The sequence below is a fragment of the Phyllobates terribilis genome, unplaced genomic scaffold (genome assembly GCF_046119375.1).
Source record: "Phyllobates terribilis strain yellow unplaced genomic scaffold, ASM4611937v1 Scaffold_1__5_contigs__length_1240528914, whole genome shotgun sequence".
NCBI classification, from domain to species: domain Eukaryota; kingdom Metazoa; phylum Chordata; class Amphibia; order Anura; family Dendrobatidae; genus Phyllobates; species Phyllobates terribilis.
This window is the reverse complement of record NW_027362761.1, coordinates 447,989,847-448,005,844: the sequence shown is the minus strand read 5'-3', so window position 1 is coordinate 448,005,844 and position 15,998 is coordinate 447,989,847. Positions and strand designations below refer to the sequence as shown.

The window sequence follows — 15,998 nt, the reverse complement described above, 5'->3', positions numbered from 1 at the left end:
GCCGGCGGCTGCGATTGACAGTGTGCGCTATTAAGGAGAATGCATATTCACTCCTCTCCACTCCCATGGGCGTGGAGTGAATATTCACTTTAATAGCGGGCACACGTGGTAGCTGCAACTGCCGACTACTACCTGTGCCCGCTGCTCCGCCGCCGCAACCTACCCCACCACCCTCCACAACTGAGCCATGACGGGACACGTGACTGAGCCCTCAAAGAGGGACAGTCCTGTGGAAACCGGGACAGTAGGGAGCTATGGCTGCAGTGCCTGCGCAATGTCTGCCGAGTTACCTGGATTGTTACTAGTGCTAATTACTGGATGGCCACCCTGCTGGATCCCCGCTACAAGGACATTGTGCCATCCTTACAGTTCACACAAAGGCTTTTTTGCAGAGTACTCCCACAGAGACGGGTGCAGAGTATACACACAGAGGCTGTTTTGCAAAGTACCCCCACAGGCCTTTTTTGCATAGTACACACACAGAACACTATCCCTCACTCGAGCTGCACCCTGTCCCTACACTAATCAAAGCAGAATGGCAGTGCCACCCGTTATCCGGCGGTTATACAGGCCGGGTCACGTGGTGTGCTGGCCAATCACAGCCATGACGATACTTGTCATGGCTGTGATGGCTCCGGAAGTGCCCACAGCCTGAAAGCTTGTTGATTGGCTGTGCTGCAGCCTTTCGACAAACTTTATTCTGTATCCGAACCCGAATAGAAGAAAAGACTTCCAGAAAAAGGTGTCTGGTATGAACTCCAAACTTTTCAGTTTGAGTTTGCTCATCTCTAGCTGCTATCACATACTGAAAACCACTTTCTTTTGCAAAATAGTTTTCGCATCGCCATATTCTGAGAGCTATAATTTTTCTAGATTTCTGTCAACAGAGTCATGTGAGTATGTAAGAGCCATGTGAATGTTTGTTTTTTGCAGGACGAGTTGATGTTTTTATTGCTACCAATTTTGGGCACATAACATTTTTTTATCGCTTTCTATTCAGATTTTTGGGAGGCTGAATGAACAAAAACTAGCAATTCAGGATTTTTTTTTGGTGGGGTGTTTCTTATTCTGTTCACCGAATGGTTAAAGTGGTAAGAGAGCATTATTCTTCTTGTCAGCACGATTACAGACATACCACAATTATATCTTTTTTTATGTTTTGCCGCTTTTACGCAATAAAAACTATTTTATAGAAAAAAAAAAATTATTTTTGCATCGCTTTATTCTGAGAGGTGTAACTTTTTTATTTCTCCACTGACTGAGCTGTATGGCAGACTGTTTTTTGCGGGACAAGATGATGTTTTTAGCAATACCATTTTTATTTACATTCGACTTTTTGATCACATTTTATTCCACTTTTTTTTGGCGATATGATGAAAAAGCATAGTTTTTTTGCCAGGTCTTTTATTATTATTTTTAACAAAGTTCACTGAAGTGGTTAAATAGTGTGACAGTTTTATAGATTGGGTCGTTCCAGACACGACGATACCAAATATGTGTATTTTTTTTTTTTTTTTACATAAATATACCTATTTATTGGTTTAACATTTTTTTCAATTTTTTTATTTGATTTTTTATTTATTTTATAATTAAAAAAAATATATTTTTACAATTCTTTCCAACTTTTTTTTACTTAGTCTGTCTATGGGACTTTAACTTTTATTAGTCTGATCGCTGGTGTAATGCATTGCAATGCACTGACAGAAGCCTCTTAGACCATGCTGTGAGCATGGTCTAACAAGATTGCCATAGCTGGGTGACCCAGATGTCATCATGACAACCTTGGGTTGCCCTGGCAACAATTGGGCCCTCTCAATTATGTCATGGGGGCGCTATCGATCGTGGCATTTAGGGGGTTAAATGGCCCGGGGCTCCTGGCACTGACAGCCGAGGCTCAGCTTTCACTTAAGCAGAGCTTCCGGTGGCAATCGCGTGGGCATTGTTCCTTTGCCCCCATGATTGCCATGATGTAAGTTTACGTCATTCCTGACCATGACATAAACTTACGTCAAATGTCTTGAAGGGGTTAAAAAGCTGCAATTCCTAAACCCTTACTCTGATTAGGATGTGTATATCCTCAAATTAAAGCTGAGAGTCTGCACTTTAAGCCCATATTGATTATACAGGGTGGGCCATTTATTTGGATACACCTAAATTAAATGGGAATTGTTGGTGATATCAACTTCCTGTTTGTGGCACATTAGTATATGGGAGGGGGAAAACTTTTCCAGATGGGTGGTGACCATGGCGGCCATTTTGAAGTCGGCCATTTTGGATCCTATTCTATTTTTTTCAATAGGAAGAGGGTCATGTGACACATCAAACTTATTGAGAATTTCATAAGAAAAACAATGGTGTGCTTGATTTTAACGTAAGTTTATTCTTTCATGAGTTTTTTACAAGTTTATGACCACTTATAAAATGTGTTCAAAGTGCTGCCCATTGTGTTGGATTGTCAATGCAACCCTCTTCTCCCACTCTTGACACACTGATAGCAACACCACAGAAGAAATGCTATCACAGGCTTCCAGTATCCGTTGTTTCAGATGCTGCACATCTTGTATCTTGATGGTATGGGGTGGTATATGGGGTACATCTCTAATAGTTAGCGAATGTGAAATCTAGCTTATAGCATTGTTGTTACATTCATCCTATTTTCGCAGTTTCTTTTGTGTTATGATTTGGCTTTACCATCGTGGGAATCAAATTATTTTACTCTCAGGGGTTTTCAAGAACAACGCCCTGTCCAAATGCAGCACCGCTCCCCGACAATCTGCTGATATGTAGTTTTGCAGTAAATAAATATCACATAGTAACACGGGATTCTGTAAAGTAGGAATTGCTGATGGTGGCAACTCTCTGCTCTGACTAATACTAGGAAAGTCCAAAGGGGAGGCTGTCTTTTATGAGCTAGACGTATAGACAGTGATAGAGGCATACGACCCTTTTAATATTCAATAGGAAATGTAGCAAAAAATTGAATCTTTTAAAACTGACTGTACATCTTTATTTGATCAACTAAATTGTCATTTAGAAAAAGCAACAAAAATTACATCTTGTGTTATAAAAATACACAAATCCAAAGAATAACATAAGTGTTCAATCAATTCCAACAGTATTCCTAGGCAGTACCACTACTACTGTAGATATTTGTGTGTCATGTCTGTGATGTTTTCAAGGGTTCAGGTAGGAAAAGTTTATCAAAATCAGATACTAGTGTACATATCCTAAAAAAAACCCTCAATCCATCCTTTCCAATCCTGGCTAAACATGGAGAATGAACACAAGACCTTGATTGGATTTCATTAGAACAATAACATACACTAGCCGTCAACTATTGTAATGCATCCATCCATTAGTGTTATTCCCATGTTTTTAAGTAGCTAGACCCGGGAAAAGGAAGCACATTTGTAATTAATTTGCTTTTTCTATGCACTGTTCATCTGAAATTTGAGTTATTGAGCTTTATGGTTTTCGGCTCGTAGCCTACAGGATGGGCCACCACTGCTGTGTTAGAGCGGTCTGAGAACATATTAACAAGAGGTGAGCAAAGCTCTCGAAAGCACGCAGAGCAAAGCACTAGTTAATCCGGATGCTGCTCCCGCAGTTTCTGGGGCAGAGCCGTTTGTCACCTCTGCTCAGCTTCTACCACCCAGTGTGTGTCAGCTGCAGAAGTAGGACCATCCTCTACTTCGCCTACGCTCTCCTCCAGGTGATACTTCAGCTTTCTGTTTCCTGGGAGTATTGAAGGGATGATGGTGGCACCTGCTTAGCGTAGAAGGTTGATACAATCCCAGCACTTCCCATGCTGCCTATATGTTAAATGAAATGTTTTTTAGAATATAAGTACACAGTATTAATGCACAGTAATGGGACATATAGTTTCAGAGCTATTTTTTTCTAAAGTGTGCCCCCATTATTTTTACAGAATGCATGGTGCCTTTTAATAAACTAATTTGGACACTATCAGGTTATGGTCCCTTCTCTTTATCTGCATACTACACATGCGCCAGGTGCCATAGGAGCTGCCCTGCAAGATAGAAATGCATGACTACTTGTGAGATGGTCCCACCCCATGACTATTACCTGGTAGCAAACATGTAAGATATAAAAAACATGTTTTTTTTATATCTTACACTGTTCACCTGATATTTGATTTATTGAGTTTTATAGTTTACATCTTGTAGCCCAGGGAATCGGCCGCCACTGCTGTCTTGTATTGGTGGCCAAAAATGCACAATTACAACATTACATGTTAACAATGAGTCGATTCGAGGCCCCTAATTCATTGTCCACGTTAGTATTTGGCTGCCAGATGGGAGCCCTGTTTAATCGCCTCCTATCTTCCAGAATTTCCAGCTCTTCCCTTTATTTGTAGGTTTATGCAAAGTCATTGTTTTTCTCGTTTCTAATGAGATTATAATCTTAATACTTCGTTCAAGCTGTTAGGTATATCTCTCTCTGAAATTTCCCTATTGTCATCCTGTATAACGTCACGGTTTGCACATCTAGCGATATGTTCCCTTTATCTGTTACATAATATAACTATAACACAGTAGTATATCCATCATAGCTGGAACTGCAACTGCAGATAGTAGAAGCAAAACCAAGTCATATTATCATGCTTTATATTTTTATCTAAATTCTTTATTAAAATGAACTATTTACAGACTTTCAGATCTACAATTTTAGATTTGAAATGCTTTTTGATTGGATTTTAATTCTGAATCATATTTTTTTAAGTAAAAAATATCAATGTATGCCTTGTTTTGCATTCATGTTAAATTTAGTGTAGTGCTTTTTCTAGCCTGCAGATGTCAGTTTTGTAGAAAAATGATCTGACCTCAAATGACAATACAGTCATGGCCAAAAGTATTGGCACCCTTAAAATTGTTCCAGAAAATGAAGTATTTCTCACAGAAAATTATTGCAATTACACGTTTTGTTATATACATGTTTATTTCCTTTGTGTGTATTGGAACAACACAAAAAACTGAGGAAAAAAAGGCAAATTGGTCACACCAACACTTTCGGCCATGATTGTAAGTGGTCGCAAATCTAAGATAAAATTTAGGGGTCCAAATAATATTATCGAATGTGTGTATTCTAATTGTATCAGTGAAAGTTTGTAAAAGTTAGCACAATATGAATCCCTGTAATAAATTATTTTCAGAACAGTTCACATATAAAAACTACAAAAGTTTAGCAAGTTATAAAGTAAGAAAAAAGTGCAAAATACTAAGTGCAAAAAACGGTGTATTCACTTCAAAAGATTTAGCAAAAAAGTGCAAGACACTAAAAGCAGATAAACTAAAGATTAGATGATCTTAACGGGGATTCACTGAAGAAATCATACACGTCTGTCACAGTAATGTGGATAGGAGATCGGGCATAAGGAAAGCAAGTGCACTCCGCCTCATCTCCTCCAATGTGGCTATTAGATTTACAACAGTCACATCAATCCTCCTATTACAAAATGATACGTATTACTGAGACATTACAAACTTTTTTACAGGATTCTATTTACTGATTTTATCAGCTATTCTATGAATCCTAGAAGGCAGTACACAAAGAATGGCCTACAGTTGGCCTTGCTGGTCCTAAATAACATGCTATGATCAACTTAAAAAAGCCAGAAGCCCTGCCATGAAGATTTTCATTTACTACATCTGTGTATATGTAGTGTAGTGTCAATATACTCAGCTAGTGCTGTCACCCTCTCCGGTATCCAGCGATGTTCCTCTCCTCTTCTCAGTGACATCACTGCTCTTCAGACTCTCTGGGTCACACTGTTCTCTGCGTGACTCGGAAGTGGCTTTTACTATGTAAGTCTATGGAGCGTCAGGATGAGACTATAGGCTTTCATTGTAAAAGAGACTTCCGGTTCACGCATAGAGCATAGGCTGAGCCGAAGCGTCTGAAGAGCCAAGTCTGAGAAAAGCCGAACGGCGCTGGATCCTGGAGAAGGCGGCGGTAGTTGAGAATAGTAACACACTGACACTACACTACATACCTATATACACAGATTTAGGAAAAAAGAAATCTTCATCGTTGGGCTTCTTTAAAGAGCTGGATAGGGATATTCCTCATGAGAGATGGACTGACCATTTGGGGAATTGGAATCATCTCAGAACTTTAGGTGGACCACAGGAACTCAAATGAAGTCAATAGGAGCTTTGTTATTATTTATCATAGAAGAACTTTTTTTTCCAGAAATCAATAGAAGTAAAGATAAAAAACTGTGTAATATATCTTATAATCGAAATCTGCATCTTTTTCCTCCTGGATTGATTTTTTACTCCTAATTTACAGGTAAAATCTGACATGGAGTGTACAGGTTTTCCCATTATCGAGATAGATGACAGTTGCTGCTCATAAAATACTATGGATAGGGGAGGACGGAGGAAGGAAGGACTAGAGGCAGACTCAGACTTTCTTCTTAAAGGGGTTGTCCAGTCTAAAATGAAAAGTCTGCAGTCACTCTGTGCTTGGCGAGGATTCGCCATTGTCTGGCGGGCATAACCTGTCTAGTGGGCTTGGCCTCAATACAAATGAATGAAGCAAGTGCGTACCCAGTCTAGGAGTGGGCGTGGTCATCTTGAGGGCGTGGCTTCACTTAATACAAGTACATTGAGCGAGGCCACGCCCAGTAGACGGGTTCTGCCCAGGAGTATGCATATCGCCTACTTGATCGCCATTCATGAGGCAGACAATGGCGAATCCTTGCGGCATACAGTGTGTGTGCTGGGAAGATTCACAAGTCTGCAGTCACACCAAGTAACTACAGATTTTTCATTTTAGACTGGACATCCCCTTTAAAGTTCTCCTGAAATTACAAGTACACTTTAAGATCCTTGTCTGTGTTGAGCAACACAAAAGATTGTGTAACATTGAGAACACAAAACAACATGCCACCTTTGAAGAATTAAAGAAGAAAAACGTTTCTAATTTAATTACTGTCACAATTACATACTGATCCTCTCTGCTCCAGCTGTAGCGACAATGAGTCCTGTCATGTGGCTGCTTCCTCCAACAGATGCAGGTTTTATGATGTTTCATCCACATGAAAGTAACAAATGAGACAATGGACGATGCAGCATGTGATATGACATTTTTTAAGGATATTATATATTTCATGATCTTGAGGATTTAGAATTGCTGGTGAAAGTTCTTTAAATGAACAGAAATCATAAAAATGCAAATAACTAACCAAGCATATTGTACATGTCTGTTTTGAGAAAATGTGTTATGTGATCATTTTGGGCATCCGGGACCATGAATGATGCTGTAATGGCATCAAGTTGGCCATAATGAATTAAGATTATAATATTGTACAGATACAGAGCTGATATACAAAATACAAAAATGAAAGCTTCTACCAAAAAACTTGCCGTTTTGTTACAGTACAAGGCAAGAATGTGTTGTAAATCACTATGAAATACACAACTCCGTAACAATGTCTATAAAAGTTTCCTTGTTGTTGCACCTGGGTGGTCTTATGAACAAGAACTTGTTTCCATTCACTGCTTCTGCTATCAGAAGACTTAGCGCCAGAGATTTACTAGTGATAACCATTTAAAGTAAAGTTCAGATGATCAACATGTGTAGGGGAAGTAATGCAGTCGCTGTAGATGTGACTCAGAGCTAAACTCAAGATTTCCTTCTTTTCTTTATAGAATCGCAGCTCTCTCCCGGCTTTTCTTGACTCTTCCAATTCCCTGAGAGCAAGCTGAAGCTCCTGAGATATGATTCCAGGACTCTCTTCTTCCTTCATTATCCAGTCTAAGGCCATGTGGCTCCTCATTCGCTCATCTAAGGAGTACTGGGAATAGTAAGCAATAACCTCCTGTTTAGAAAACAAAATGACAATTCTATTATGCTTACCACCGATATAAATATGTTATGCCTATCGTTAGTAAAGAATCAATTCACAGATGTTTGACTGTAATATAAATACGGGTGAAACTAGTGTAACATGCAAAGTTGTGCCTCAAACTTTGTTTGCTTGGTCTACATGTGATATTTTAGTATTTTTTTTTTAATTATGTAGACAAGAATGAAAAGCGACGTGAATTTGTAATTTATATTTGGTTCCAGTGTGGTCTCAAATACCATAGCTCTAGAAATGTGTAATGAGTATTTTCACATTCTTGATTATACAGTATACTACAGTCTATAAAAATCCATTATATAGCAAGATCAATAGAGTATAAAAACCAGTATACTGTCTAAATAATAGTGGCATCCAGGATCTAAATAATACCACACCAGTGTGGAAAGTACTATGCAGGCATCAAAGGTAATATTTATAGTAACACTTAGTAATATAGTGGATACATACTAGGCCTACAGTGCTCAAATAATGATTATATATCATTCACATAAACCAGTTAAATAAAAGACAAATAATCCTAGATTTTCTAAAATTATTTTAATGATTATGTGAAATAATTGAAGCATATTAAAGAATTTGTCTCATGAGGACAATCCCTATCCATATGACCTATTTCAGAATATACAAGTCATATCAATATTTTTAAGAGTGACTCCTGCACTGGATTGGCCACCATGTAATCCTACATGTCCATTGTTTCCTATGGGTGTTGGGAGTGAGACCCACAGCAATCAGTTGATCGTCACAGTGGTTGGATGCTCAAGGGGGTTGTTTCTGCGCAGACATACAGACATCCCTTGCAATATATATGCTGTGGATGAAATCATGATAAAACTGCTGGAATCGGCTTCTGCAACATCTGAATTCTTAATTTAGCCTTCTTTTTTGGAATAATAAACACAGTGAAGAGAGAATATATTTTTAGTTACAGATCTAACTAGAGAAAATTGAGACCGGACCTTTCCCAACACATGGTTTGTGTACGGCATTCTTCCACGTAACACATGGCATTTATTTCACATTTTCAAACAGATTCAGAACAATGGCGAGTCGGTAACTGGAACACAGGATATGTTGCAAAAGGTTTACTTTATGAAGCCAGGATGAGAGTGAAATGGCAAGCCGAGGATTTGGTAATTCATTAAGAATGCATGTTTGGCTACTTCTTGGTCTGAAATTGGTTGCAAAGTTATGGAGCCAACACATATAAAACATGGTATAAAATAGTGTGACACAGAAAGCAGATGTCAAGACTGTAGCCCAGCACTAATAAGACAATGCGCCCCATTCAATGCACGACACAGTGATTTAGGATTCTGAAATGTGATATTATTGTTATTATAAGAAAATAGTAGATAAATGAATAATCCACATTAAGACTAATTACTAAATACAAAAATTGGCACAAAATAACCTAATAATATACATCAAGTATACAGAAAGAATAATTGTAGCCTGTTAGAGAAGCTGATGGTTGCCTCAGACTTTATAATGGTTTCAACATTATATTTTCGTTCATATAAAAAATATTTTTCTTCTGCTATTGAATAATTTATAGAACTGCAACAAAACATTGAAACACTTGGCAGAATTAATGAAGGATGGAAAGGTATTAGGTTTAGAAATGCAATAAATGATAATAACATTACCATATACTACAGGGTGATTCACTCACTACTTTACCCGAAAAAACTGATCTATCGTACAGAAATAAGGACTGTAAATACCTTGGTTCATGAGAAACTGATGTTTTAAGGCAGGTGTTGAAAATGTCAACCGTTTCATCCATGTTATTGAATGTATTCCGCAGGATGTCTGGAGTCATAGCCTGAATTTCTCTCTGTATGTTCTCTCGGAGGCCTGTAATGTTCATGGCTTGTTATTGTACACCCGACATTCCAAAAAACCCGTCAGTGTTAAATCAGTACAGTGACTCTGTACGGGTGAACACAACCTTTCTTGGTCGCTTGTTGACATGTGATATACAATATGCCTGTCTCCTGGGAAAGCCTGTGCAACGATTTATGTGGAGATGCCAGAAGTAGCTGTTTCGCAGCTTCAATTGTTTCATCATACATTTTCAGACATCCTCCATCATGCCTATCCAGTAATGTTCCTGTACGTTCCAGCTTATTCACCAATAACAAAATACACAGTTTGGACAGCGAATTCGAACCTCCAAACGTTTTTTATAAACTCACTTTGGCACCTCTTTAAGGACTCAGTTTTCACATTGAAAACACACTCCTGCAAACTATATCTGTACATTGTGAAGAAATGAAGAAGGAATTCAGCAGGAGTGAAATGTGCAGAAAGGCGTGCAAGCAAGGCTATCTGGTAGTGGAGACGACCAGCGGGGCGACAAGTCACTGGGACCACTTGACGTGAGGATGTTTCTCATCGCTGTCACTGAGGTTCATTGCACTCTCACTTCTCATGAGACAAGTATGTACAGTCCAAATCTCAGTACAGTCGACCGACTCTTTAAGAACTTACAGCAATTTTTCCAGGTAAAGTAGCAATTGAATAACCCTGTAGATGTACAGTTTATAGTCAAGGATTGAAAAACGTAGTTATTTTTTTTATGGAGATGCATTTTGTTAGTATGGAAATAATTTAGTATAATACACAGTGGTAGGTTTACCTATCGAGAGACAATAGGCCAGGTACTTTTTTTGTAAATGCACTGCAATGCTAAATTTCTGAACTAATAGTCATAGTAGCACCCACCTTGCCCCAGAAGTTACATAACTGCAGATTACTGTGTCAATCACTGCTCTCCCCAGGGATCACAGCAGTGCCTTTCTCCCAGTAGCCCTTAACACAGTAGTTACAGAAGTCCTCCCTACTCCAGTGATCCCATAAATGTCTTTGTTATATTTCCTCCAGTATCCACAGCAAGACCTTTCGTTCCCCAAGACGTTGCAGAAACTCCCTCCACTTTCTACTAACCACAGCAAGGGTCTCGGTGATCACTGAAGGCCCTCCCCCATTTGCCCTTGGACCCAGCAGGCCTTATGCTATTTCCCATTTTATTACAAGAGATGCTCCTTCTCTTCTTGCTAGGTGACATCAGGACTCTCTTCTTTTTCCCAGTGATCATCAGCAGGTTTGTTCCCTATTTTTGCTTGATCACAACTGGATACCTTTCCCCAGTATTCAGAGCATTACTTGCTCACCTTCCCCAGTAATCAGTCAGGTTCCCCCTTTACTTCAGCAATGATCTCCCCTTTTCTAATGTCTTGTACACCCACCAAATTGTACAGTGCTGTGTCTGGCAAGCAACGAAGATAAAGCGTTGCTTGTGCTGCAGGCCCATTAATTGGCTGATTGGCAGGCATTCTGGTAGGCAGATACCGTTGGTCTGATATTAAAGGATCACTCCAAAATTTTTTTTTATTTTCCCATGTGATAGCAGTGAGCCGCTGTCTTCTCCCAGTATCAGCCCAATTCCAGTCTGCTCCAGCAATATGTCACCACATTTGTGACCTCCTGAGTCACACAGTGGTTGCAGAGGTCACTTTTTGAATGTTCTCAACGTAAGTCTATAGGAATTCTGAACGAGGCTCCGTAGCTTTGAGATTGTAACCGTCGTTCCATGCAGTGATCTGGCAAGTTACAGAAGTGGTTGTGTGGAGCCAAAGCGGACTGGAATGGGGCTTACCCCAGGAGAAGACATCGTTTGGTGAGTATGTTACTACACTAATTACACTTACATACATAATAGTTAGCACATGTTAAAATAAAAACATACACGGGAGTGCTCCTTTAATAGTCTAGAATAGGTCATTAATATGAAAGGCCCACAAAACCCTCTTTAACTTTGCAATATCTCATCCTGGTAACAGACCCATCAGAGTTCTGGATGCTACAAACTTATATAGCTTTGAAGATCTCTTCGGACTAGAGATCTGAGGGTGACCCCGCTTACAGACATCCTCCTTAGGAAACCACTAATACATGTTTCTGGAATTTCAGACATTTGTTATATCCTAACGTTAGATTTAAACAAATGTAATTATCAAATTATCATTGCCATTACATTTCAGCATTTCTAAGAATTTTAATCCCAAATTCGTGTCTATATTTTCTAGGAAATTGTAAATTTAATATAAAAGCTTAAGTAATTCTTTGGAAAATCTACTTTTACAGTTTTTGTCATTCTACTGTCTCAATAACTTCCATGTACAATCTAATTCAATTTATCATATTTAAACTACAAAGCAGATCTCTAACAAATATAATCATTGCCATATGTTGTTTAATCACTTTCCAATTTTCCCTCGCTTTCTTCTCAGGTCCAAATAAATCCAATTAAATATGAACATAATCCTTAGCTGATAATCTAATCATTGTACGTTTGCATCAATCCGGCTTTGGTTACAGCAGTAAGCCTATTATTATCGCCTAAAATTTACATTCGCCCACATTTTTCCCATCAAATAGATAGCACTAACATCATGATAAAGGCACATGGAGATGATCAAAAAATTATTCTGACCAAGCTCATCCTTAAATGGTCAATGTAATTTCAACAAACTTTGCATAAATTAATAGCACAAGCAAATAAAAGTATTTTTTTAAGATATCGTTATCTTAAAGAGGACTTGTCACCAAGTTTTTGAGGTTGAACTGGACATAGGATGTAAAAGTGGCTGCAGAGAGCTGAATACATTTTTTTTCAATTTTACATCTCAGTTGCGAAATATTAGCAAAGTATTTGGCACCTAATGAGTTAACTTTTACGTCCAAGTGGTTGTCATCAGATAGTTTTCACTGGGGGAGTGTACTTTTTTCCCTTGTATGACACTGAGCAATCAGCAGGCAGCAACACTCAAAGAAAAGAAGAACACACCGCCATCATAGTTTAGAGCAGGTTTCTCAGTGTGTTAGATGTAATGACATATCTCTGATCTCCTGGTCTAACCTACTGCATGAGTCAGGGTGCTGGAGGGGCAGTGCAGCTGAGTTTAGCTGTGTCACATTACAAAACCCTCTATCAGCTCAGCTCTCCTCTTCTCATAGCACTGTCACCTTTACAGTACTGCCCCATCACCCAAACTGCCTGCCTAGAGATGTGTCAGTAATCACTCTGTTTTCTGTGCTCAGGCTAACTTTTAATAGCAGTGCAGCGAGATAAGAGCAAGCCGTCATTATATCTCACACAGGAGTAACCTGCCTGTTCTGGACTTGTCCTATGTGAGATCTAATGATAGCTTGCTATGATCTATCAATAGAGTGATTACATGTTGCCTGGATACAACAGTCATAAATGTGAATACTGACAGGCAGTGTGGGGGGGGGATCAATATAGTAGAGGTGACCATGCTGTGAGAGGGGCAAAGCTGATAGAATAGTTTGTATCGTGACGCAGCTAAACTCAGCTACACTGCCCCCTCCCCCCACACTGACTCGTGCAGCAGGTTAGACCAGGACATAAGAGCTGTGCCATTACAGTTCACACTGAAAAACCTGCTCTAAGCTATGGTGGGGGCGTGTTCTTTTTCTGCTGTGTTGCTGACTGCTTATGATTGGTCAGCAAAATACAGAGAAAAGTACACGCCCACAGTGAAAAGTGTCTGATAATATCCACTTAGACTTAACACAAATTAACTCATTAGGGGCCAAATACTTTCATTGCTAACATCTCCGCAACGGAAAGACGAAATTAAAACAAAGAAAAATTTTATTTCACTCTTTAACCACTATTACATAATGTGTCCACTTCAACATAAATAATTTGATGGACGGTCCTATTTAAATTTGCTTTTCTCCACTTATCAGTCACTTTTCTTTCCTATACCCTGCACCCTGAATTCAATATTCCCTGAAAAACATCTAGTCAAAGTAAGAGGGAATGCCAGCTATCTAAAAGGTAAAAGATTCCAGATTCATATTGAAGTCTATGGAGGGGGAAGAAAGATAGCAGAACAATGAGAAAAGCAGAAAGACAGATTACACTGCTGCTTTTTAGTGTTTATCTGGATTCAGAGCTACATTGCTCAGTGTTGCTGTGCTGCATAATATTCTCCATGTACTGTTACCTTTGAGGGTTTGCAACATATACACAAAATTGCAAGGATCCCTTCTTTCTGTATGTGTAGTATATGGGAGACATAGCAACTACTCGACACCTACTAGCTTATAGTACGACTCATAACACTGTTCAACAAGTTTTTTGTTTTCTGCATGAAAATGGGTGAATCTTATCGGAATTGTCATGTTGAGTTCAGAAATAATTTCAGAATTGCTCTATCACGTAAGATTTTTGAGAAAAATGCAATTATATGTATGCACTGAATACTGTCAAATTAGTAGTGGCATGTGATATTCCGAAAAGTCAGCAACAGCGATCAAGTTTAGAAATGTTTTGCCATTGATTTTCATTTATAATCAATGTCCGATGATTCACGGACAAGATTCCAACAATAGTCACCCAGCATCGAGGGACTCCACCTCCCCTGTTACCGTTTCTCCATCTGGGAAATGTCTTGATGAAACCTTTCACCATGTTCATCACTTACAGCACCGAGGTTTGGTGAGAAAAAGTCAATGTGTGAATAAAGGAAATGTATTTTAAGTGACATGCTGCACTTCATTGACTTGTAAGCTTGAAGAAGACTTTCAATCTGTTCTTCGATAGGTATCGAAGGGTAGACATTGCCATTGTGTAGCAAGACAGACAGCCTTCAAACTTAAGACTGATGAATCAATGAAAAGTCGCCATTCCCTTGGGTCATGGTCAACTCCAAGGACAGAAAACAATCCAGTAATATCACTGCAAAAAGTGAGACTGTCAGCTTGACTGAAATATTTGGTCAAATCTTCATGACGACTGCGAAGTACTGAAATTTTTGTACCTGGCTGCAACAGATTCCACCCTTGTGACCTTGATCCAAGAATTTCTGCCTGACTCTTTGATAAACCCAAATCTCTGACCAGATCGTTGAGTCTTGCTTGATATATTAAATGTGGAGCAGTTGATATTGATGGTTCGAAATCTGAATCAGCAGCAGCAGCTTCCATCTCTAATTAATCAACCGTCATTTCATCGTCATCTTTTTTTCTCCACACCGGCGGTGGTTTTGGAACTGGCAGACTTTCATCGTGCGCCACTGGTCTAATTGCAGAAGCAAGGTTGGGATATTCAATAGACCTCCTGTTCTTAGAATATAAACCGAATACATTCGTCATGCAGAAGTAACAATCAGTTATATGGTCCTTCGGCACCCTCCAGATCACTGGAATGGCAAACTGCATCAATGGTCGCACACCCTTCAGCCAAGACCTCAAACTCGTAGGGCAAGATGTGCAGCATATATGAGGAGCCCATGCTCTGTCGTGGTCACCAATTTTTCATCCAAAATATAACTCATACGCCTTGTTAGCAACTGCAGTTATACTGCTTTTCTGGTCTTTAAGGGTATAATCTCCACATATATAACAAAAGAGGCCACTGACATTGCAACATTGACGCAACATTCTGCAACTCGTTACTTATTAAACAGTGTTGCTCCATATGAAATTTTCTGCAAAACAGAAGAAACACATGAAGACTACAGCGTCAATACTGCTGCTATTATATAATGATACTTGGAAATAGACCAAAGTCTGACAGTTGTGTCTGGGCATGCCTGAGAGTGCACAACTAATGATTGGACAGGGCTTAAGTGCTGTATATTATAATACAGAGAGTCCATATTATGAATTTCATTGGTTATTTTTACCAAAAATACACTTCTGAAATAAAAAGTTTAATATAAGTGCCAATTTATTATGCACTATGTACAGTCCTTATCATTATAATCGTAAAATGAAAATATCTCGGAGATGGTACGTGCTACAGAAATTCTGATTACATTTCTGAAATCAGCGCCTCAAAATACATAGTAAAAATCCTATAGCATCTTTGACTTTTCTTTTACTTTTGACATACCCCCAAAATCCTTTTTTATTGCTTTTGACATCTCTTGCAAGCCTTAATTCATTGTCAGCTTTAGCTAACCTGATACGTGCCCTGCAGGATCTGCAGACTGCATTATAATCTTCTTTAGATATGCCTCCCTCTTTCCATTTAATAAACATTTCTTTCTTTCTTTTTAGC

General features: G+C 38.9%; 1 protein-coding gene across 1 annotated transcript in view; it reads right to left on the bottom strand.

The window, feature by feature from the left end:
- Positions 1–2,984: 2,984 nt before the first annotated feature.
- LIX1 (limb and CNS expressed 1) overlaps positions 2,985–15,998 on the bottom strand; it is a 169,593-nt gene continuing 156,579 nt past the window's right edge. Inside the window, exon 6 of the mRNA XM_073678168.1 lies at positions 2,985–7,846. Coding sequence (XP_073534269.1) covers positions 7,562–7,846 — 285 coding nt within the window. The 3' untranslated portion in view covers positions 2,985–7,561. The remainder of the gene's footprint in view (positions 7,847–15,998) is intronic.